The 24174-nt window shown below is 39.2% G+C and overlaps 3 protein-coding genes across 3 annotated transcripts in view; all 3 read right to left on the bottom strand.

Moving 5' to 3' along the window:
• Positions 1 to 1598: 1598 nt before the first annotated feature.
• Positions 1599 to 5520, bottom strand: LOC306707984 (acidic mammalian chitinase-like; the record flags this gene model as incomplete). Its single annotated transcript, XM_079175659.1, has 10 exons — positions 1599 to 1603; positions 2027 to 2159; positions 2282 to 2413; positions 2556 to 2738; positions 2832 to 2955; positions 3045 to 3169; positions 3280 to 3445; positions 4600 to 4656; positions 4746 to 4950; positions 5496 to 5520. The coding sequence occupies 10 exons, from the start codon at positions 5518 to 5520 to the stop codon at positions 1599 to 1601; spliced, it is 1155 nt and encodes a 384-aa protein (XP_079031785.1).
• A 151-nt stretch (positions 5521 to 5671) lies between these two features.
• LOC306707977 (acidic mammalian chitinase-like) lies at positions 5672 to 21709 on the bottom strand (the record flags this gene model as incomplete). The annotated part of the gene is made up of 7 exons (XM_079175646.1): positions 5672 to 5739; positions 19058 to 19190; positions 19309 to 19440; positions 19583 to 19765; positions 19859 to 19982; positions 20069 to 20193; positions 21569 to 21709. 7 exons carry the CDS (start codon positions 21707 to 21709, stop codon positions 5672 to 5674), a joined length of 906 nt encoding a protein of 301 aa, XP_079031772.1.
• Positions 21710 to 22783: 1074 nt separating this feature from the next.
• Positions 22784 to 24174, bottom strand: part of LOC306707967 (chitinase-3-like protein 1) — a gene marked incomplete at both ends in the record, with an annotated part of 39400 nt that continues 38009 nt past the window's right edge. Inside the window, 2 exons of the mRNA XM_079175634.1 lie at positions 22784 to 22919; positions 23152 to 23356. Of these exons, the coding sequence (XP_079031760.1) occupies positions 22784 to 22919; positions 23152 to 23356 (341 nt within the window). The remainder of the gene's footprint in view (positions 22920 to 23151; positions 23357 to 24174) is intronic.

Genomic DNA, 24174 nt, shown 5'->3' with positions numbered 1-24174 from the left:
ATTGTTTTTGCAATTCAGTGGGCACAAGAAGCTTATGGAAAGCCCTCTGAAAATATTAGTGCTGTCATTTGATGCATAACTTTGTCACCTAAGAGTAGATAAATGTGGCCTGAAAAATTAAGCATATCCATTATTAGGCATATTTACATATTATTTAACCGTGAAGAATCAGAAGAAATTGTATAAACTAAATGATTCATGTCCACAATCAGACACTGCACATGCGCGTATTTCTCTCGAAGGACCCATTGTTGGGGCACTTTTGCTTGGTGCCTGGCGGAACAGTGCAGTTGAAAAAATATTGACGTTCTCCAGGGACAGGAAATAAGCCACTGCCCTTTCCATTACAATCATTTCCGTTACTTGGGATAATGGGTATCAGAGTAGTTGTTGTTGTGGTAGGGGGCATTGTTGTAGTAGAGGGAATTTTGGTAGTGGCCGTTGTTGTGGTTGGGGGAGTTGTAGGGGGAGTTGTTGTGGTAGTGGTAGGGGGAGTTGTTGTGGTAGGGGGAGTTGTTGTGGTAGTGGTAGGGGGAGTTGTTGTGGTAGTGGTAGGGGGAGTTGTTGTGGTAGTGGTAGGGGGAGTCGTGGTTGTGGTAGGGGGAGTTGTTGTGGTAGTGGTAGGGGGAGTTGTTGTGGTTGGGGGAGTTGTTGTGGTAGTGGTAGGGGGAGTCGTGGTTGTGGTAGGGGGAGTTGTTGTGGTAGTGGTAGGGGGAGTTGTTGTGGTAGTGGTAGGGGGAGTCGTTGTGGTTGTGGTAGGGGGAGTTGTTGTGGTCGTTGTCGGGGGAGTTGTGGTAGTCGGCATTGGTGTAGTTGTGGTCGGCATTGTTGGAGTTGTGGTAGGGGGAGTTGTTGTGCTGAGGCTCGGAAAACCTAAAAGAATGAGAGTCAGATACTGTGTTAATGCTTTTTAAACTCTGTTTGTTAATCACATAATATTTGTATATACTTGAGCAAATCTCTTAATAGAAAGAGCACACATTTGCTTTCTTCATTATAAAATAGTATATGACATGTAATTACTGAATGCGGTTAGCATTCAATCAAATACACAGTAAAAACTGCCACTCCATGCTAGGCTCAACATTAAGAGTTGCCCATTTGCACTGGGCAAGTAAACTCTGTGTTCAGGCCATTGGAATGCGTCATGCAGTTGTCCTATCGGGCATGTGAAAAATAAATGTGATCTTTATGAGGGGCCGATATACAGTAAAAATCTGTGATCAGGAGATCGCCACTAATGCTTTCTATTAGCCGATCTCTGAAAATACTTCATTGTGAACAACAAATCCATTGAAATCTGCAACGTTATTTAACATTAACGGAGCTCTCCTCTTGTCTGCTTTGAGCAGCTGGTTGGCTGCACAGTCCAGCATGACTAAATAATGGAGCTAACAGCATAGCAACATTATAAACTACTAATTTATTCAGACACATAGGCCTATTCTATTGTAATTCATTCCCATGTTGGTGCTCAGATTAAACTCGGTAAACGGCTTTTCTGCCGACAGCTCGGGATCTCTCCGTAGCACAGTTCTGCTTATAAAGGAGTGAACAGTGAATGTATGAAGGTTTCATTTAGGTATATTATTGTGTGTTCAAGCTTGAAACAGTAAAAATGAGTATTGAGCGAGGGTAAATTACAACATTATCATATGTTCAAATGTAATCTTGTAAACTGTAGTCATTGGACAGAAACTTGAATTAATGCCGATGTTTCCACAGCAATATACAATACATATTAGAGATGGAATTGTGACTCTAACTTCATAACACTATAGCTCAAAGCAGCTTATAATACATGATTACAACTATTATTCCCCCCCCCCCCCCTCTGCTTTGACATTTTTTTTACTCAATTGTTTCAATCTTTATACATTTTTTTAATTCGCCTATATTTTGTATTTCGGACAAGTAAGTTTGGCTATCCGGCAAGTAAAATACCTTGGGGCAATTGGCTGAAAAAGCTTAATGTCAATTCCCTGCCAGGACAGGATACGATGTAAATGTTTTGCACTTTGATTACCTGGAACCAGGATATCATGCAGGTGGCTGATGAAAGGGCATTTGCCCATTTTACAGAACTTTCCCGTAGTGTCATCCAGGTCCAGAGACCAGACAAAGGCTCCTCCAAAGTTGTTAGCTTTTAGGTAAGTGACCTGAGAGGATGAGGAACAACACATTTCAACAGCTGACTTCAGGTTGACAACATATTTATTTCACCACATTGTGTACAACCAGTCATTTGCGAAGGAATTTGCGAATGAACAACAGTGTGAACTGAACAGATGACTACCTTAGTATCAAGACTGGCGGTGTTGTCAAATCCAACCCACTGATTTTCTGTGACGGCATATGGAACTTTCTGATCAGGAATCAGCTGGGTAGCAACCCCTTCAGTATAAATGCAAGTCTGAAAAGAATGGTCAAATGTCATATTTAGATCCAATGTATTCATTCAAACAGATATGTGTCACACCAAATGGAGTAAAATCGGTTAGCTTATAATAAAGCTATTCATATTAATTAATAATATTCACAGCTAGCTGTTTTACCTCATAATAGGCCCAGAATCCTTCTTCACCGGTGTAGCAGCCTTCTTCACCAGGACCATCGGCTGGTGCACCAACGCCACTGGATTCAGTGGAGAGGTCAAAAGCACGGCCATATGCCGCTAACCCCAAGTTTAGCTTTTCTGTAGGTGCTCCCTGGTCCCTCCAGTACCGCATGGCAAAGTCCTACAATGTGGAGAAAACTAAACAATGAAGATGAAAGGACATCTCTGAGTAGGAAGGTGTTTAAGCAGTTGAAATATGAATCCCTGTTCTTACAGTGTTCAAGTAGATTTCGTCTCCAGTGTCTTGGGATCCGTTGTATAAGGGGCTGTGATGTCCTGTGACATTTTCCCAGGGGCCGTGAAAGTCAAATGTCAACACATTAATGAAATCCAGATGCCTGTTAAAATGCAGAAGAGATCACGTTAACCAAAACATGACAACAGCTAATCATGCGTATAATGTCAAGTATTACTTTAAATTAGTTACATGGCAATCTGTGTGACTTCATAACTGTCATCGATGATTTCTTTCACAGCAGAGACACTAGCAGTGACGATTAATCTGTCAAGGTTAGTTTCTGTTCCTTCAGCCACAAAGGCCTCATTGAGCTCCTATACAACACAGAAACATGGTTCAGTCTCTGTTAAACATAATGTTATATTTTCATAAAGGTTTATTCAGTATGGTATATTTCTGACAGAAGATAAATTCAGGATCTGACCTTGCACAGCAGTGTGAATCTCGGCTTGTCCATTGGTTGGCTTCCAGCTCCCCCAGGGTACCTCCAGTCCAGGTTTAGCCCATCAAACCCATTTTCTCTCAGTAGTGTGATCGCAGACTGGATGAACTTTTCTCTGTTTTGTTGTGATGCCACCATTGTTCTGAACCTGGTAAACATTTAAACCAAACAGTGCTCTCAGGAAAACACACCACGTACTGCATTTAAACGTTCTGTTTTAATAACACAGAGAGCAACAAAAAGCACAAAGTAATATGTGGCAAGACAAATATACACACAATCTGGTCAACACGCTTTTTAATGTATTAGGAAAAGTGATGAAAATAAACCACACTATGATCTACATAACTATAATGTGCAGTTACTAACCTCATTATTAGTAAAGTAAGTATGAATAAAAGAGTACGGGTAAAATAAAAACGCAAAAAAAATAAACAGCAGTTCCTACATGAAACTGCTCAGAATTATCTTGAGTAAGCGAGTCATGATCTCCTGAAAGACATTGCAATTGATTTGTTTGTGTTCTTTTTGGCACAATTGGGTTGGTTTAGTTTCTTTTATTTGAGTGTTTAATGGCACTGGTCTGCAATTGATTTCAGTATCTGTTCGTGTTGAAAGAATTCTGATATTCTGATTACATGTATGCTTTGTGGGGGGACTAAACTTTTTGGTTTAAACTTGGTCAAACAACTACAATTGTCCTTTTAAGGCGTTAATTTGGTTTCATTCAGTTTGCATTAATTCAAACACCCAATCATTTAACATACAACTTTATTCAATGTATTTTTAGGGTGACAATGTCACATAATCAAATTAAATGAAAATAATTTAGATGAATTATTTTAATACAAACACAAATCCATTTGGTGTTTGCAGATACCAAGAATACTGACGACCTGTATGTGCACCTATCTGTGTGATTCTTTTCCAGCAACCTGCTTTTGGTTTCACATGATGTGATGGAAATATCAGGTATAAATATTTCAGCTTGTTGAATAATGTTTTAGTGTGTACTTACATTATTATATAGATTTTGAATATTTTCATCCCATAGGCTATTTTGGATGTTTTGATTGAATCATAAAATTGACTTATGTAGGTAATCAAATATCAGCATCTGTCCTTGTGCTACCTCATTTGTATGAAACAATGCACCATGCATGCTGTGCAAAGCACACAATTACAGCATCATTGGGCAAAGCATGTTTTTTGTTCAGCAAAATACCAGCGTGTTGAAGTGCTGCTTACATTTCTCTTTGCACAGACACAAAAAGGGCCGACATGTTCTTGTAAGTAACTTACTTCTGTGTGTTGAAGGTCAAGCCTCCAACCGCCAGCAGGGTTTTGAGCTGTGGATTGCTGTGGGAGCATAAAGGTTTCATAATGATTGTTTGACAAAACACAAAATCAACATCATTTCCACAAACTGTATAGGCTAAAGCACTGACCTGGTTTTGAGGTCATTGAATGCCTGATAGTGTTGTAAGTCAGTTGCATTGCTTGGCACCAGCTCATTTTGGTTGTTAATGTCAGAAAAGGCATATATCAGATGTGTACACTTGTACGGATCGATATCTGAAGTCGTGAACTTCCCATCCCCCTCTCTGTTTCCAGCCTCGCTGTTATAGTAACACACCAGCCTGAAGGAGGAGGCTGAGACATGGAAGAAAATAATGATGGTTTGAATTAGTCATTGTTTATCTACTAATAAGACTGTTTATTATGATTAATGCATGTTATATACTTACCAAAGCTGGAGAGGACCAAACAGAGACCTTCAAAGTGGGTTAAAAATCAAACTTAACAGGTCAGTTCACCCAAAATACAAAATATAATCCACAGGTTTTCTCACAAACTTCTACGACTCTCTAGCAGTACAGTTAGGTTTGGTTTTACTTGTCTGTTAATGATTTATTACTCAATTAGATTTCTTCATCCACCCCAATACATTGAAGGTGAAGGGAATTTTATTTTACATTTTAATAATTCAACAGCAATGTGTACTATGGATAATCAACACTGTGTGTTGAGTGGATTATCCAGAGTAATAGGGACACTGCTTCTGAAAAGAGTTGCCTGTGAATTTTCGAAATGCAATTTTTCAGTGGCAACACAAACCAAATTCATTAATTCTCACTGTAGTCTGAGGGACAGAAACACGGGTAAAGCAAAACAATAACTTGACAAGCGTATCTTACCTGTGATTAGAGTGAACTTGCACATGTTGTCACTATGTAGATAAGCAGAAGAAATAGAGAAAAATGTTTAATTTGCAGAGTCCCAGTATTTGTGTCACCATAGATATAAAACCGCTATATCTGCCCCAATGGCTGATTGCCGTTGCTCTGCATTGCACTCATATGGAGGATATTGCTTATAACGCCGTCCCGACCACGGCGTTGATGCCGAAGAACAACGCCCACCCGCCGATTCCAACCAAAACTTCAAATACAACACAACGACAACGTACAGCTATTGAATGTCAAAAGTATAGGTATTAAGTGTATAGGACATTTGTGATAACATTAAATCCAACTAAATTAAAAAAGAAAAAGTCTGCAGTGTGTGCTGATTAAAACCTTCTCCCTGAAATATGATTAGTTCAGCTAGTTTGAGCAAGTATAGAAATATACATGGCAACAGCAAAGAAATGAATGAAAATGTGGTTTGTTAGAATCAGAATAAAAGAGATACTTACAAATATGATCGAACGAAGCATATACTGTCTCTCTACTGTGATGGATGACTGGCAGATGACAGGCTACTCTCTTTTAAGGTAGAGAGATGAAAGGGGTTGGCAATTAACTAGGGTGTGGATAATTACAGCAATGTTCCAATGGGCTAATTGTACACTGATGGAATGTGGGACAGCGGAACATTCACCTCATGCCAGGTCCTTCACACTATGATTAAGTCTGACGTCTGTTAAGGAAGTTATTTCTGTCTGATAGAGGAACTGAGAGACCATAATTATAAATGTGCACCAGAGATTGATTCAGGGCTCAACAACCAAAGGACGTTGACAAACAAGTTTAACTTCTTTTTCATCATAATATCTGATTCATTTTAATCTCGCAAAGCTTTATGTTAACTGCATTGAACGTTTCAGGGGAAAAGAAAAAAATACGTAATAAAAAAAAAAATGAACTATGACAACATATTTGGGTCATTCTACTGAGAAGCAAACTGCTGTCCCACAACCAAAAAACAAATTTAAAAAGCATTGATTTAAGTATGCAAATCTTAGATGTTTACTATTATATTATCGATTGAAACCCAAAATAATATTTGAGATAGCAGCAAGCTTTATATATAAAATTAACATTTATAGGGTACTTTCATTTGGGAGGTGGCTGTCAGGAACTCTAACTCCTAAATTTAAATTCATAATAATTATACCGTAATAATTTCTGCATATTATTCCATTGTTGTTGTTTTTTAAATATCTTTTTGATTTTAATGACAGTGAAGTTAAAAAAATACATTAATTTTACATTTATCTTATATTTACAGAAACTGTGTTTTAGTGCATGTGCTGAGACGGATTGTAGCAACACCCCCACATTAGATCAGGAAGTATGTCTATGTCCCTCTCTCTCATGGTGGCATGGTGAGTAGATATGTCCCAACATTTTGAAATAAATGTGATCAAAAGTCTGAAAATCAGAGTGCGACTTTAAGGAACATTACTACCAAACGCCTGTTTTCTGCAATTAAGCAGATTCTTTTAGGTCTAATTGCAGAAAATGTTGTTGTTTGTACAACTGTTCAGAACTGTGCTCGCTAAACGTGTGCCAACGAGCATCTTTAAGAAAGCTAAAAATGATCTAACATTGTCACTATCAAAACGTGCTGGAGTTTGGGTTGTGACATGATTGTTTTGATCGTGACAAAAGGGAACATTTAATCCTTTGTTCGGCGAAAATAAGCAAAACTTTAGCAGTTATGCAAATTTAAAGACATTTTATTACAAACTCCATGTTAGTTAACACTTAACTCTCCCTTAATCGTTTTACCCCTAGCTCTATCACTCTCAAATTTTTTTTATAAATATCATGTACAAAAAAAATCAGAAATTGCTGCTATAGACCATAAGGATTATATGCATATTTCTGGTCTCTTTTGAAAGGTGAGAACAAATACAACTTAAGAATTTGTGATTCCCTTGAGGGTAAACATATTCCAGAGTAAATGGAGATGCAACAAAGGCAATTAACTAGGGTGTGGATAATTACGGGAATGTTCCAATGGGCTAATTGTACACTGATGGAATGTGGGACAGCGGAACATTCACCTCATGCCAGGTCCTTTACACCATGTTTAAGTCTGACGTCCGTTAAGGAAGTTATTTCTGTCTGATAGAGGAACTGAGAAACCATAATTATAAATGTGCACCAGAGATTGATTCAGGGCTCAACAACCAAAGGACGGTGACAAACAACAGTTTAACTTATTTTTCATCATAATATCTGATTCATTTTAATCTCGCAAATCTTTATTTATGTTAACTGCATTGAACGTTTCAGGGGAAAACAAAGAAATATGTAATAAAAAAAAAAAAAAAGAACTATGACAACATATTTGGGTCATTCTACTGAGAAGCAAACTGCTGTCCCACAACCAAAAAACAAATTTAAAAAGCATTGATTTAAGTATGCAAATCTTAGATGTTTACTATTATATTATCGATTGAAACCCAAAATAATATTTGAGATAGCAGCAAGCTTTATATATAAAATTAACATTTATAGGGTACTTTCATTTGGGAGGTGGCTGTCAGGAACTCTAACTCCTAAATTTAAATTCATAATAATTATACCGTAATAATTTCTGCATATTATTCCATTGTTGTTGTTTTTTAAATATCTTTTTGATTTTAATGACAGTGAAGTTAAAAAAATACATTAATTTTACATTTATCTTATATTTACAGAAACTGTGTTTTAGTGCATGTGCTGAGACGGATTGTAGCAACACCCCCACATTAGATCAGGAAGTATGTCTATGTCCCTCTCTCTCATGGTGGCATGGTGAGTAGATATGTCCCAACATTTTGAAATAAATGTGATCAAAAGTCTGAAAATCAGAGTGCGACTTTAAGGAACATTATTACCAAACGCCTGTTTTCTGCAATTAAGCAGATTCTTTTAGGTCTAATTGCAGAAAATGTTGTTGTTTGTACAACTGTTCAGAACTGTGCTCGCTAAACGTGTGCCAACGAGCATCTTTAAGAAAGCTAAAAATGATCTAACATTGTCACTATCAAAACGTGCTGGAGTTTGGGTTGTGACATGATTGTTTTGATCGTGACAAAAGGGAACATTTAATCCTTTGTTCGGCGAAAATAAGCAAAACTTTAGCAGTTATGCAAATTTAAAGACATTTTATTACAAACTCCATGTTAGTTAACACTTAACTCTCCCTTAATCGTTTTACCCCTAGCTCTATCACTCTCAATTTTTTTTTATAAATATCATGTACAAAAAAAATCAGAATTTGCTGCTATAGACCATAAGGATTATATGCATATTTCTGGTCTCTTTTGAAAGGTGAGAACAAATACAACTTAAGAATTTGTGATTCCCTTGAGGGTAAACATATTCCAGAGTAAATGGAGATGCAACAAAGGCAATTAACTAGGGTGTGGATAATTACGGGAATGTTCTGTTGAGGCTGAAACTGGTGGAGGAAGCGCAAGGCCGCTGCTGTGTTTACTTCTTTCTGCGCAGGCGCATCATAAAGTAACTCGATCCGGTCCAAATTCAAAACAGTATTTAATTAAACAATGACGACTGTAAACTGATGATGACAATTATAATCTATAAAACACTATCGATAGTATGCATCTCGAGAGCAGAGACCACGTGCAACTCCCCTCACAGGCCCGACCAAGTCGGATCCTGCAAAGCGAACTACCATGGCCTGGCGCACGTCCTCGCAAACATTCCTTTTATGTCCTTTGATGGTCGGAAAGTGTCCGGAATCTGTCGTAAAACACAAAGGCCGTCTTCTGGGGTCAGTGATTGGCTTCCAATCGCTCTGACGCCTCCTTCATCGATCCGCTGCTCATCTCAATGGCTGGACCCCTTGTGACATCACCTCCGACCTGGGACCGCATGGTCTTACCCAGGAGTGCTCTCTGCTGTTTTATGACCGTCTGCTTCCCTCCGTCGTCTCCGGTTCTCCTCCTCCTTCCTTGGCCATTTGTCCAGCACCTCTGTGTCCCCTTTGATGTCTCTGCCTCATGGCTCAGAACCCCCATAACGATGTGACTGTACTTTGGTTCAACACTTCCAATGATTATGTTAAAAGACTCCTACAAGTAAACTTATTGCAAACATATAATATCTTCTATAAGTAAACATCCTGTAAACCTATATTACATTCCATAAGTAAATATATTGTGACTCTTAACATAATTTACATTCTCATCATTGTGACAATTTCATTCACCACTAGGGGTGCTATAAATTCTACTAAATAATGCTTTTAATTCTTAAAATCTCCACAGTTCCAATGGGCTAATTGTACATTGATGGAATGTGGGACAGCGGAACATTCACCTCATGCCAGGTCCTTTACACCATGTTTAAGTCTGACGTCCGTTAAGGAAGTTATTTCTGTCTGATAGAGGAACTGAGAGACCATAATTATAAATGTGCACCAGAGATTGATTCAGGGCTCAACAACCAAAGGACGGTGACAAACAACAGTTTAACTTCTTTTTCATCATAATATCTGATTCATTTTAATCTCGCAAATCTTTATTTATGTTAACTGCATTGAACTTTTCAGGGGAAAACAAAGAAATATGTAATAAAAAAAAAAAAATTAACTATGACAACATATTTGGGTCATTCTACTGAGAAGCAAACTGCTGTCCCACAACCAAAAAACTGATTTAAAAAGCATTGATTTAAGTATGCAAATCTTAGATGTTTACTATTATATTACGAACGAAACCCAAAATAATATTTGAGAAAAAATATATATGCTGTGTATATATCATGGAAAAAAGAATCAGGAATAGCTCCTAGACCACAAGGATTATATGCATATTTCTGGTCTCTATTGAAAGGTGAGAAAAAAGAAAATTTCAGAATTTGTGATTACTTTGAGGGTAAACTTATTCCAGAGTAAATGGAGATGAAACAAAGAAAGAAAAAATGTTTTATCCTTTAGTATATAATCTTAATTTCAAAGGCAATATCACCATTATAACCAAGATCTATGATTATTGATGCAACTGAATGTCTTCTACTACTCTGCACTACAGAGTAGTAGAAGACGTTTTCCTAGGAGGCCGCTTTGAGCAGAATTTCAAGCCGAGTCAATATGGTGGCCTGTCTGTCTCCAAGTGGATCACTGTGACTCTCTGGTTGTTAATCATTGCTGCAGACATGTAAGTAACTAAATCTGCACATTTTCAAAGTAACATAGGCTTTTGATAAAATACTAGAATAAAAGCCTTTGTCATAGGCTTTGATAAAATACTAAAAATACGCAAAGTATGACTTAATACACCCACTACCGGGTCCGTTGGGGAAAGGTCCATATAAGAAAGACCCTTCTTTCACATGCACCAAATAAAGGAAAAATACAAGTCTGTAAGCTATAAGAGAAACATTCATTCCTTGGATATTATACAATTTACAAACATACAAAGTTTGGGGAAAATTACATGTTTATTTCAAGATGTTTCCATTTTTGACTGAATTGGATCAATTCTGTAGAATGGCCCAGTTGTTTCTCTGGCATGATCAGTCAAAAGGTTGCTTTTGACCTGTAGTTCCTGGGCATTTTGGTAATATACTTCCTGTAATCAAAAAATATTTTGAAAACAACGTCATATGACGGGATATGACGTAAGTATGTCAAGTTAATTGTTAGTAATTGTCAAAGTAGTAATTCACAGAACAAAGCAATAATCAGCAGTAATGAGAACAGGACCATTGTCATGTAAGTAATGTCTAATTACACATGAGTCACAAATTCACCAACAACACACCCACACTTCAATGCCAAATGTATAAGTATATATATTATAAGTTATAAATAACCAAGCAAATAGCACACACACCTAATTGGGTTACCTACCACCTTGTTGTTACTATTCTCTAGTGACAGACGGTACTGAACCGTGTATTTACATTGGTCTTTGGTATTGGTCACTGCTATTCTACTGTATATTGACCAGTACAGCATTCTGATTGGGGCTGACTGAAAAATACTGTTTCATCAGCTGTTCCCTTTAGTGATTCCTCTTATTAACTGGTGTGATTTTACAGTGACTCCCAGAGCAACTATAGAAAATGAATATGCCAGATTTTAAAAGTAAGATACACTTCTACTTCATTTGTATTTTTAGCCATGCCAGCAGCTTGGTATAATAGATGGCATTGTTGGTCAGAAAGTTGGTCTGTCGGTTGGTCTACCCCTTTGATCCTGACTGCAACACAGTATCCCAATGTCTACTAGATGCATATTCATGTCCCCTTGAGTTTGAATTGCAATAATTTACAGTAAGTGATCCCTTACATTTTTTATCTAGCTCCAACATTAGGTTATCAACCAATTCAATCCATCAACCATTTGCATTTTTTCAGATACTTTGGTGTGGGCATGGTTTGATTGTCATCAGCCTCCACTGTATTACTAATTAGCAATGATGTTTAGCATGCTTACATGCTAAACTAAATGCATGTTAGCATTGTCATTGGGAGAATGCATTTGTGGCACAATAAGTCATGTGTAGTTCAGTAAGTACAATCATTTCTTGGGTGCAGTGTAAGTTAAGAGAGTTTATTATGTTTCCTATGTGTTTATGAGGAGGAAGTGTTCGTTTTAGTTAAAGTTTAGGGTACAGCATTATTTATCACCAGCTACATTTTTAGGCAGTAGATCCAGTGGATCGCCAGTAGGTGTCAGTGTTGCGACATGAGCAGTGTCTGTGACGGAGAGCAACAGGGAAGTCTCGCGAGAGGATGAGAATCTCTGTGTACAGGACAGAAGCAGAAAGCGCGGTGGAGCGACTGTATGAAGGCAAATCACTGTCAAAATCCGAGAGCGCAAACGAGATCCATGCTCGCGCGACAATCAAACAGCCGCGCGCGTATTTTACCTTGACGAGCGCTTTTATATCACTCCGCGAGCAAAATTCACTCTCGCGCGGCAAAAGTTGCTCGAGAAGCTTAAACCTGCTCGCTCGCGAAACTTTATTCTGCTCGCTCTCGAGTCTTTTTTCTGCTCGCTCGCGAGTAGTTTTTCTTTTTGACAGTAAGTGGGCGGACCCAGTCTCCATTGTATCTCTACATCTAATTGGTTTCAAACCTCGTCTTTGGATAAACCGGATATCATTGACACAGACGCCAGGTCTGTTAGAGGTGGTTATCAATCCGCCACTAAACACTACTCCACTACATCTCAGGATGTTCTACATTTGTCTGACAGCTGTAAACCTTTCAGACTGTAGAGGCTGATGAAAGTTAAATACAATAATAAAAAATGTGTTAAAGTCTAGTTGCTCAGATTGCTTTGAATTCACTCCATCATTCTATTACAGACAATGTGTGTTTGATAGTCAAACTGTGACAAACAGCTCAAAGACACTCTTTGATCTTAATTGATTAAAACATGATGTGATCATATTTAATCATACTGTTGTGTTTACAGAAGAGATATAATGTAGTTGTATACAATATGAGCAACAATTTGGACCTGCTCAAAGATCTGGAGCCAAGATTAGGGACCACTGTTTGTATATTAACTGTTAAATCACTGACAAGTAATTAGTGGATGAAAAAGTATTCAGATCCTCACTGCAGTAAATGTACTAATACCATTCTGATGAAACAATAATCCATTATGAGTAAAATACCTGCATTCAAAACCTTAGTCAAGTATGTTATTATCAGCAAAATGTACTTTACAGAAAGTAAAAGTACCCGTGCAGTAAAATGTACATTATTTGTCACTGACCTGTAGTGCAATCTGAAAATCTCCCCCTGACATCTGTTTCAGTGATATCCGGTATCATTTTAATTGCTTTTTCATGAGTGCCAGGAAGGCAGCTTGTTTTCACTGTTTAGTGTGTCTATTATCTCAAAATCACCTGATACATAAAGAACAACTGAGAACAACCAAAGAACAAAACCATTATTTCAGACAAATTCAATCACGCAAGTTCAAGATCTTTATTTGTCCCTGAGGGGTAATTGGTTTTGCCGCAGTAGCAATAACAACAACAACAACACAATATAATAACATACACATTCATATATATACAACTAAAAGAACAGGCATGGTTGGAGATGTGCCGATACTACCTGTACTTTACGGAGTTGAGCAGTTAGATGCCAGAAGGTATGCAAGAGTTAAATCAATGCACATGGGCCTATTCAATCAGAGAACACACCCATACACCCATACAATAGGGTTAGACACACCCATAATTACATAGATATGCAACAACCGTATAATTAAGGAATGTCAAATTTAAGGATGGCAGTGAAATAACCAAGAACATACACACCCAACTGTTTTAGATACACCTACAATTAAAAGGTAGCAACAGGAAAATAATTGTAAATACACAGTACAAGTTGTTCATAGTATGCATTGTATTAATAAAATAATATGAATAATGTATATTGATAGAAATTGTCACATTTAACATTGATGAAAGTATATAATTGCGTAAGGTTTGATCATGACATTAATGCATAGTTTTGTTGTTTGCTAGCTGTAAAGAGAAGGTAGGAACATATATTTATCTATTTTCCCATTGTTTTGGCAATTCAGTGGGCACATGAAGCTGATGGAAATCCTTCTGAAAATATTAGTGCTGTCATTTGATGTGTACATTTAACACCTAAGAGTAGATTAGTGAGGCCTAAAAAATTAAGCATATCCATTATTAGGCCTTTTTCTACATATAATTTAACTGAAAAATCAGAAGAAATTGTATAAACTGTGAAATGATTCATGGCTACTCACAGCATTTGCAATTTGTTTTGAAGACCTTATTTAATTCACACTTTCCGATAATGATATCTGGACCAGTGCAGTTGAGAAAATAGTGTGGGTGAGAAGGGATATTAAATAACCCACTGCTCCTTCCTTGACATTCGTTTCCTCTCAAATTAATTATGGTATTAGTTGTCAGAGTAGTTGTTGTTGTGGGTGTTGTGGTAGAGGGAGTTGTTGTAGTGGGCATTGTTGTGGTTCGGGGAGTTGTTGTGGTAGTGGGCATTGTTGTGGTTGGGGGAGTTGTTGTAGTAAGGAGAGTTGTTGTGGTTGGGGGAGTTGTTGTGGTAGTGGGCATTGTTGTGGTTGGGGGAGTTGTTGTTATAGGGGGAGTTGTAGTAGTTGTGGTAGAGGGAGTTGTGGTAGTTGACATAGTTGTGGTTGGGGGAGTTGTTGTGGTAGAGGGAGTTGTGGTAGTGGGTTTTGTTGTAGTTGGGAGAGTTGTTGTGGTAGAGGGCATAGTTGTTGTAGGGGGAGTTGTGGTAGTCTGCATTTTTGTCGTAGGGGGAGTTGTGGTCGTTGGCATTGTTGTAGTTGTGGTTGGGGGAGTAGTGGTAGTCGGCATTGTTGTAGTTGTGGTAGGGGGAGTTGTTGTAGAGGGAGTTGTGGTAGTGAGTTTTGTTGTAGTTGGGAGAGTTGTTGTGGTAAAGGGCATTGTTATGGTTGGGGCAGTTGTTATGGTAGTGGGCATTGTTGTGATCGGGGGAGTTGTGGTAGAGGGAGTTGTGGTAGTGGGTTTTGTTGTAGTTGGGAGAGTTGTTGTGGTAGAGGGCATAGTTCTTGTTGTTGGGGGAGTTGTGGTAGTCGGCATTGTTGTCGTTGTAGGGGGAGTTGTGGTAGTCGGCATTGTTGTAGTTGTGGTTAGGGGAGTTGTGGTAGTCGGCATTGTTGTAGTTGTGGTTGGGGGAGTTGTAGAGGGAGTTGTGGTAGAGGGCATAGTTGTTGTAGGAGGAGTTGTTGTCGTTGTTGGAGGAGTTGTGGTAGTCGGCATTGTTGTGGGCATTGTTCTGGTCGGGGGAGTTGTTGTGGTAGAGGGAGTTGTGGTAGTGGGTTTTGTTGTAGTTGGGAGAGTTGTTGTGGTAGAGGGCATAGTTGTTGTAGGAGTTGTTGTCGTTGTTGCGGGAGTTGTGGTTGTCGGCATTGTTGTCGTAGTAGGGGGAGTTGTGGTAGTCGGCATTGTTGTTGTTGTAGGGGGAGTTGTGGTAGTTGGCATTGTTGTAGTTGTGGTTAGGGGAGTTGTAGTAGTCGGCATTGTTGTAGTTGTGGTTGGGGGAGTTGTAGAGGGAGTTGTGGTAGTGGGTTTTGTTGTAGTTGGGAGAGTTGTGGTAGAGGGCATAGTTGTTGTAGGAGGAGTTGTTGTTGTTGTTGGAGGAGTTGTGGTAGTCGGCATTGTTGTCGTTGTAGGGGGAGTTGTGGTAGTCGGCATTGTTGTCGTAGGGGGAGTTGTGGTAGTCGGCATTGTTGTAGTTGTGGTTAGGGGAGTTGTGGTAGTCGGCATTGTTGTAGTTGTGGTTGGGGGAGTTGTGGTAGAGGGAGATGTGGTAGTGGGCATTGTTGTGATCAGAGGAGTTGTTGTGGTAGAGGGAGTTGTGGTACTGGGTTTTGTTGTAATTGGGAGACTTGTTATAGGGGGAGTTGTTGTGGTAGAAGGAATTGTGGTAGTGGGCATTGTTGTCATTGTAGGGGGAGTTGTGGTAGTTGTGGTTGGGGGAGTTGTGGTAGTCGGCATTGTTGTGGTTGGGGGAGTTGTTGTTGTAGGGGGAGCTGTGGTAGTTGGCATTGTTGTAGTTGTGGTAGGGGGAGTTGTTGTTGTAGAGGGAGTTGTGGTAGTGGGTTTTGTTGTAGTTGGGACAGTTGTTGTTATAGGGGGAGTTGTGGTAGTCGTTGTAAGGGGAGTTGTTGTGGTAGAGGGAGATGTGGTAGTGGGCATTGTAGTGGGTTTTGTTGTAGTTTGGAGAGTTGTTGTGGTAGAGGGCATAGTCGTAGGAGGAGTTGTAGTTGTGGTTGGGGGAGTTGTGGTAGTTGGTATTGTTGTAGTTGTGGTTGGGGGAGTTGTTGTAGGGGGAGTTGTTGTGGTAGAGGGAGATGTAGTGGGCATTGTTGTGATCGGAGGAGTTGTTGTGGTAGAGGGCATAGTTGTAGGAGGACTTGTTGTTGGGGGAGTTGTGGTAGTCGGCATTGTTGTCGTTGTAGGGGGAGTTGTGGTAGTCGGCATTGTTGTAGTTGTGGTTGGTGGAGTTGTGGTAGTTGGTATTGTTGTAGTTGTGGTTGGGGGAGTTGTTGTGGTAGGGGGAGATGTGGTAGTGGGCATTGTTGTGATCGGAGGAGTTGTTGTGGTAGAGGGAGTTGTGGTAGTGGGTTTTGTTGTAGTTGGGAGAGTTGTTGTGGTAGAGGGCATAGTTGTTGTAGGAGGAGTTGTTGTCGTTGTAGGGGGAGTTGTGGTAGTCGGCATTTTTGTCGTAAGGGGAGTTATGGTTGTCGGCATTGTTGTCGTTGGGGGAGTTGTGGTAGAGGGAGTTGTGGTAGTGGGTTTTGTTGTAGTTGGGAGAGTTGTTGTGGTAGAGGGCATAGTTTTTGTAGGAGGAGTTGTCGTTGTAGGGGGAGTTGTGGTAGTCGGCATTGTTGTAGTTGTGGTTGGGGGAGTAGTGGTAGTCGGCATTGTTGTAGTTGTGGTTGGTGGAGTTGTGGTAGTTGGTATTGTTGTAGTTGTGGTTGGGGGAGTTGTTGTGGTAGGGGGAGATGTGGTAGTGGGCATTGTTGTGATCGGAGGAGTTGTTGTGGTAGAGGGAGTTGTGGTAGTGGGTTTTGTTGTAGTTGGGAGAGTTGTTGTGGTAGAGGGCATAGTTGTTGTAGGAGGAGTTGTTGTCGTTGTAGGGGGAGTTGTGGTAGTCGGCATTTTTGTCGTAAGGGGAGTTATGGTTGTCGGCATTGTTGTCGTTGTGGTTGGGGGAGTTGTGGTAATCGGCATTGTTGTGGTTGGGGGAGTTGTGGTAATCGGCATTGTTGTAGTTGTGGTAGGGGGAGTTGTTGTAGAGGGAGTTGTGGTAGTGGGTTTTGTTGTAGTTGGGAGAGTTGTTGTGGTAAAGGGCATTTTTGTGGTTGGGGCAGTTGTTGTGGTAGTGGGCATTGTTGTGGTTGGGGGAATTGTTGTGGTAGAGGGAGTTGTGGTAGTGGATTTTGTTGTTGTTGGGAGAGTTGTGGTAGAGGGCATAGTTGTTGTAGGAGGAGTTGTTGTCGTTGTTGTGGGAGTTGTGGTAGTCGGCATTGTTGTCGTTGTAGGGGGAGTTGTGGTAGTCAACATTGTTGTGGTTGGGGGAGTTGTGGTAGTTGGTATAGTTGTGGTTGGGGGAGTTGTTGTAGAGTGAGTTGCGGAAGTGGGTTTTGTTGTAGTTGGGAGAGTTGTTTTGGTAGAGGGCATTGTTGTAGTTGGGGGAGTTATGGTAGTGGTTTTTGTTGTAGTTAGGAGAGTTGTTGTAGTAGAGGGCAGAGTTGTTGTAGGAGGAGTTGTTGTCATTGGGGGAGTTGTGTTAGTCGGCATTGTTGTCGTTGTAGGGGGAGTTGTGGTAGTCGGCATTGTTGTCGTTGTAGGGGGAGTTGTGGTAGTCGGCATTGTTGTCGATGTAGGGGGAGTTGTGGTAGTTGGCATTGTTGTAGTTGTGGTCGTTGTAGAGGGAGTTGATGTGGTAGTCGGCTTTGTTGTGGTAAGGAGAGTTTTAGTGGTAGTTGGTGTGGTGATGGGAATTGTTTTGTTTGTGGTAGGGAGAGTTGTAGTGCTGAGTCTAGGAAAACCTAAAAGAACGAGAGTCAGATACTTTGTCAAATGCTTTTTAAACTCTGTTAATCACATAATATTTGTATATACCTGAGCATGGCTGCGAAGATATCTTATTAGAAAGAGCACACATTTGCTTTCTTCATAAAAATAGTATATGTAATGTAATTACTGAATGCTGATGGCAGTCAATCAAATACACACTAAAAACTTCCTCTTCATGCTAGGCTCAACATTAAGAGTTGCCAGCTTGCACTGGGCAAGTAAACTCTGTGTTCAGGCCATTGGAATGCGTCATGCAGTTGTCCTATATCGGGCATGTGAAAAATACATGTGATCTTGATGAGTGGCCGATATACAGTATAAATCATCGCCATTAATGCTTTCTATTCGCCGATTTCTGAAAATGTTTCATTGTGAACAACAAATCCATTGAATTTGGCAACGTTATTTAACGTTTACGGCGCTCTCCTCTTGCCAGCTTTGAGCAGCTGGTTGGCCTCACAGTCCAGCCTGGGTAAATAACGGAGCTAACAGCATAGCAACATTATGAACTACTAACTTATTCAGACACATAGGCCTATTCAATTGTAATTCATTCCCATGCTCAAACTAATCATTGTAAACGGCTTTTCTGCCGACAGCTCGGGGTCTCTCCGTAGTGCAGTTCTGCTTATAAAGGAATGTATGAAGGATTAATTTAATAATATATTATTGTGCGTTCAAGCTCGAAACAGTAACAATTTGTATTAAGCGAGGGTCATTTATTAATTAATTATCACATGTTCAAATGTAATCTTGTAAACTGTAGTCATTGGCCAGAAACTGCCTATATTTTGTATGTCGGACAAGTAAGTTTGGCTATACGGCAAGTAAAATACCTTGGGGCAAGTGGCTGAAAAAGCTTAATGTTAAGACCCTGCTATGACAGGATACAATGTAAATGCTTTGCATTTGGGTTACCTGGAACCAGGATATCATGCAGGTGGCTGATGAAAGGGCATTTGCCCATTTCACAGAACTGTCCAGTAGTGTCATCCAGGTCCAGAGACCAGACAAAGGCTCCTCCAAAGTTGTTAGTTTTTAGGTAAGTGACCTGAGAGGATGAGGAACAACACATTTCAACAGCTGAAGTCATGTTGACAACATATTTATTTTACCAAATTGTGTACAACCAGACATTTGCAAAGCAATTATAGAACAACAGTGTGAACTGAACAGATGACTACCTTAGTATTAAGACTGTCTTTGTTGTCAAATCCAACCCACTGATTATCTGTGACGGCATATGGAACTTTCTGATCAACAATCAGCTGGGTAGTATTCCCTTCAATATAAAGGCAAGTCTGAAAAGAATGGTCAAATGTCATATTTAGATCCAATGTATTCATTCAAACAGATATTTGTCACACCAAATGGAGTAAAATCGGTTAGCTTATAATAAAGCTATTTATATTAATTCTTAATATTCACAGCTTGCTCTTTTACCTCATAAGAGGCCCAGAATCCTTCTTCACCGGTGTAGCAGCCTTCTTCACCAGGACCATTGGCTGGTGCACCAATGCCACTGGATTCAGTGGAGAGGTTAAAAGCACGGCCATATGCCGCTAACCCCAAGTTTAGCTTTTGTGTAGGTGCTCCCTGGTCCCGCCAGTACCGCATGGCATAGTCCTACAATGTTGAGAATACTAAACAATTAAGATAAAAGGACATCTCTGAGTAGGAAGGTGTTTAAGCAGTTGAAATATGAATACCTGTACTTACAGTGTTCAAGTAGATTTCGTCTCCAGTGTCTTGAGATCCGTTGTATAAGGGGCTGTGATGTCCTGTGACACTTTCCCAGGGGCCGTGAAAGTCAAATGTTAACACATTAATGAAATCCAGATACCTGTTCAAATGCAGAGGAGATCACGTTAACCAAAACATGACAACATTTAGTTATTGGCATAAAGAATTACATTAAAATAGTTTTACATGGCAATCTGTGAGACTTCATAACTGGCATCGATGGTTGCTTTCTCAGCAGAGACACTAGCAGTGACGATCAATCTTTCACGGTTAGTTGCGTTTCCTTCATCCACAAAGGTCTCATTGAGCTCCTATACAACACAGAAGCATGGTTCAGTTTCTTTTAAATGTCTAAAATAACATTTGAATTAATAGTACAGGGATCACTAATAGGCGGACCGCGGTCCGGATCCGGACCCAGATGCCGTTGTATCCGGACCCAGGACTAAAACCGTTTTTTGACAGAACGCTTCTATTTTAACCGGGGCAGCTTTCTCAGCCTTTACGGCACTTGTTCAGCAGTGCAGGAAACACACCGACCATTGTGTTGTAAATCACATCACGTGATGCAGCTCAGCCAATCAAATATGGGTATTCTGACAAGTTTCCTGACTCAAGTGAGATGTAAACACACACACACACGGGGGAGAGACGAGGAAAGAGAACGAAGAGTAGGAGAATTATGTGAGTCAGAGAAGTTATTTAACATGACGTTCTCCAAAATGAGAAAAGTGGTCAGAGAGACCAGAGTCTTTAACCAATAATGAACAGACTCTTATATATTAATTCTTCCCACGGACAGTTTAAAACCAGTGCGTCTCACATGTTCAGAGACCGTGACGATTAATAAAAGCGATAATATGAAGCGCCACTACGAGACAAAGCACAACTCTTTTGTGCAAACGTACCCATTCACATCTGAAATGAAGACACAGAAAATAAACTTAAGAGCCCAATATGATCAGAATCCTAACACATTAATTAACTTTCCAACAATGATGTTAACAGAGAGGAATAGAGCTGAAACAAGTGATTTCAATAACCACAGATAAAGTCCATGCTCACAAATTTATCTTTTTAGAAGATGAGAGAAATATGATATTGTGGCTTTTTTGATTGACATAATTTCACACCTGAGTTAACTGAATTTAAAGCTGCAGGGCAATTCAGTGAAATTAATTGTTCTAAAATGAAGTACTTTATTTCACAGATGCACATTTTTCAAAAGCTTTCTGTTATGTCAGTTATTCTTTAATCCAGCCCTTATTTTACTTGAAATGAGAAGAACATTTATTTATGTATGTATGTGTATTATTTATAATCCATCTAGTTCAATTTGACAACTGAGAATAATAATTGTTAAAATATAATTGATGTGTACTTTCTTTATTTGATTTGACAGTTGTTGACTACACAGAGACGTTACTACTACTAGGCTTCTTGAATATATATATATATATATATATATATATATATATATATATATATATATATATATATATATATATATATATATGGCACTAAATAGCTTAAGTTAGGTATTATTGTAATGTGCCGGACCTTTGCCCGAGGAGATCTTCTCAATCTGGACCTTTTGGAATTTTAATTGAATACCCCTGGCATAGTACTTGCACTATGGCGTATTTCTGACAGTGTCTGTCCCAGAAGATAAATTCAGGAACTGACCTTGCACAGCAGTGTGAATCTCTCCTTGTCCTGTCCCCCAGGGTACCTCCAGTCCAGGTTAAGCCCATCAAAACCATTATCTCTCAGTAGTTTGATCGCAGACTTGATGAACTTTGTTCTGTTTTCTTGGTTTGCCACCATTGTCCTGAATCTGGTAAACATTTGAACAAACATACTGTATTTAAGAGTGCTGTTTTAATAGCTGAAACAAAGAGCAACGCAAAGTACAAGGTCATGTGAGTAAAGACATGACCTTACAGGCTCTTCACATGTAATTATGAATAGTGATGAAAATTAGCACTTTTATGTGCACATTTTGCGTGATTCTTTTCCAGCAACGTGCTTTTGGTTTCACATAATATAATGAAGGTATCAGGTAAAAATACTTCTTCTGTTTGTATTTCCATAATCATTTTGTTGTCAAAAATTGACATCACATATTTTGTTTGAATGTGCTGATGGAATCATGTAATTAACTTAATTATACAGGCCAATTAAACACCAGAATCTCACCGTTTGCTATCTAAAAACCATGTACCATGCATGCTGTACAAAGCACAACAATACAGTATGATAGGTCAAAGTTTCATGGTCAGGAAAATGTCAACATGTCTCTGCAATCACACAGAAAAAGGCCTAAATGTTCATGTAAGTAACTTACTTTTGTGTGTTAAACATCAAGCCACCAACCGCCAACAGGGTTTTGAGCAGTGGATTTCTGTGGGATCATGAAAGTCATAGAAATAGAATGAGAGTAGAACTGATATTCCCATCTTCATCAACATAGCAGGGTGGTTACAGTGGCTGGCATGGCAAACTTTGTAGATATGGTTGTAGTGGGCTAACTTCCGTATTATCCGACTTGTGGGAAGTCGTGGACTCACTTATGCTGGCGTGACGTGTAAATCAACAGTGTCTAGTATGTGTGCGTGAAGTCCCGCCATGCCGTCTGTCCTTTTTATAAGTATGTTAGAAGGAAAGTATGAATTGGCCTTAACCAACGGCGATTTGACTACTTCCGGCTTAGAGGCAGAGCAACGGACTGTGAAGTGTGTTGACATCTGACATGTGTTGTTACGCCCCTCCCTCAGGCAGCCCTTTGGGGCGAACAACACTCCACTACTGAGCCAAATCAACTACAGAAGACACCTTTTAAAACAATCAAAACCATGGGATTTATTAATATAAAACATACAAACAAGACAACACAAAATGCTAAATTGAGAGGCAGCTAGAGAAACAGTCCCCACACCAGAGGCCTCCCTCTTCTGCTCCTGCCACAGGAGCATTTAAGTACTTCCTTGCCAGTCCAGGTGCACCTCTATGAACAATGCAGTACACCTGGGCAGAGCTAGAGAGGGATAAAGGGACAACGGCAAAGGCAACATATAAAGCCGTAATAGTTTTCACAATAACAACCAACAACAATCATTTTCTTTTGAACAAGTAAAATGACCATGCCAAACAGTTCAATGTCTGCTCTCATCTCATTCTATTTCTCTGATAAAAGTTTAGTAATAACTGTTTAATGAAACATAAAATTCAACATCATTTCCACAATATGTAAAGGATAAAACTCTGACCTGATTTTGAGTTCATTGAACAGCTGATATCGTGATATGTCAGTGTCACTGCTGGGGACCAGCTCATTTGTGTTGTTTATGTCGGAAAAGGCATAGATCAGATGGGTACACTTGTACGGATCGATATCTGAAACCGAGAACTGTCCATAGTCTGGTCTATTTTCAGCCAAGCTGTTATAGTAACACACCAGCCTGGAGGAAGTAGCTGAGACATGGAAGAAAATCATTAATTATATCAAAATCTTTGTTTACCAACAAATTGTTAGGTGCATTACTTATCTGCTAGTAAGACTGTTTATTGTGATTAATCCAAGTTGTAAACTCACCCAAGCTGGCGATGATTAAACAAAGACCTTCAAAGTGACAGAGTTGGTCAGTATGAGGTTAAAAACAAAGCTTAACATGACACTTCACTCACATTTCAAAATACAAATACCCAAAAATGATTTCATCACTCACTTCTACTGGTCTCTTGCATTACAGTTAGGTTTGGATTTTCTTTCCATCCCAATACATTGGAGTTAAATGGAATTTTGTGTTGTGTGGATTATCCAGAGTTATAGGGTTACTGATTCTGGAAATAGTTGCCAGTCATAAGCACCACAAACCAAATTCCATTAAATTGCACCTGTGATCTGAGAGACAATCTGACTATCTGCATGGCTAAATACCATAAGAGGTAAGTGAGAAAAAAAAGATATATAAATATATATATATATTGTGATTTAGGCGGCATTTACTCAAACAGTGTGGCTTACCTGTAGTTAGAGTGAGCTTGTCCATGTTGTCACTGTGTATGAGCAGAAATAGAAAGGTCTTATTATCTTTCTGCAGTATGTTGGAGGGATCTATTTTATTAATTCTGGAGTGGTAAAAACATATCTGCAACAACTTAGGAGACATATACTCTATCATAATGTTTAAAGCTCTTTTATGACAAATTAATAAATCAATTAAATCATGAATGAATTAGTACTTGGCATTTATTCTTTCTAATAAGGAAATACAATTTGTTGCCATCCA

The sequence above is a fragment of the Pholis gunnellus genome (genome assembly GCF_910591455.1).
Source record: "Pholis gunnellus genome assembly, chromosome: 2".
In the NCBI taxonomy this organism is placed as follows: domain Eukaryota; kingdom Metazoa; phylum Chordata; class Actinopteri; order Perciformes; family Pholidae; genus Pholis; species Pholis gunnellus.
This window is presented reverse-complemented; position numbering and strand designations above follow the sequence as displayed.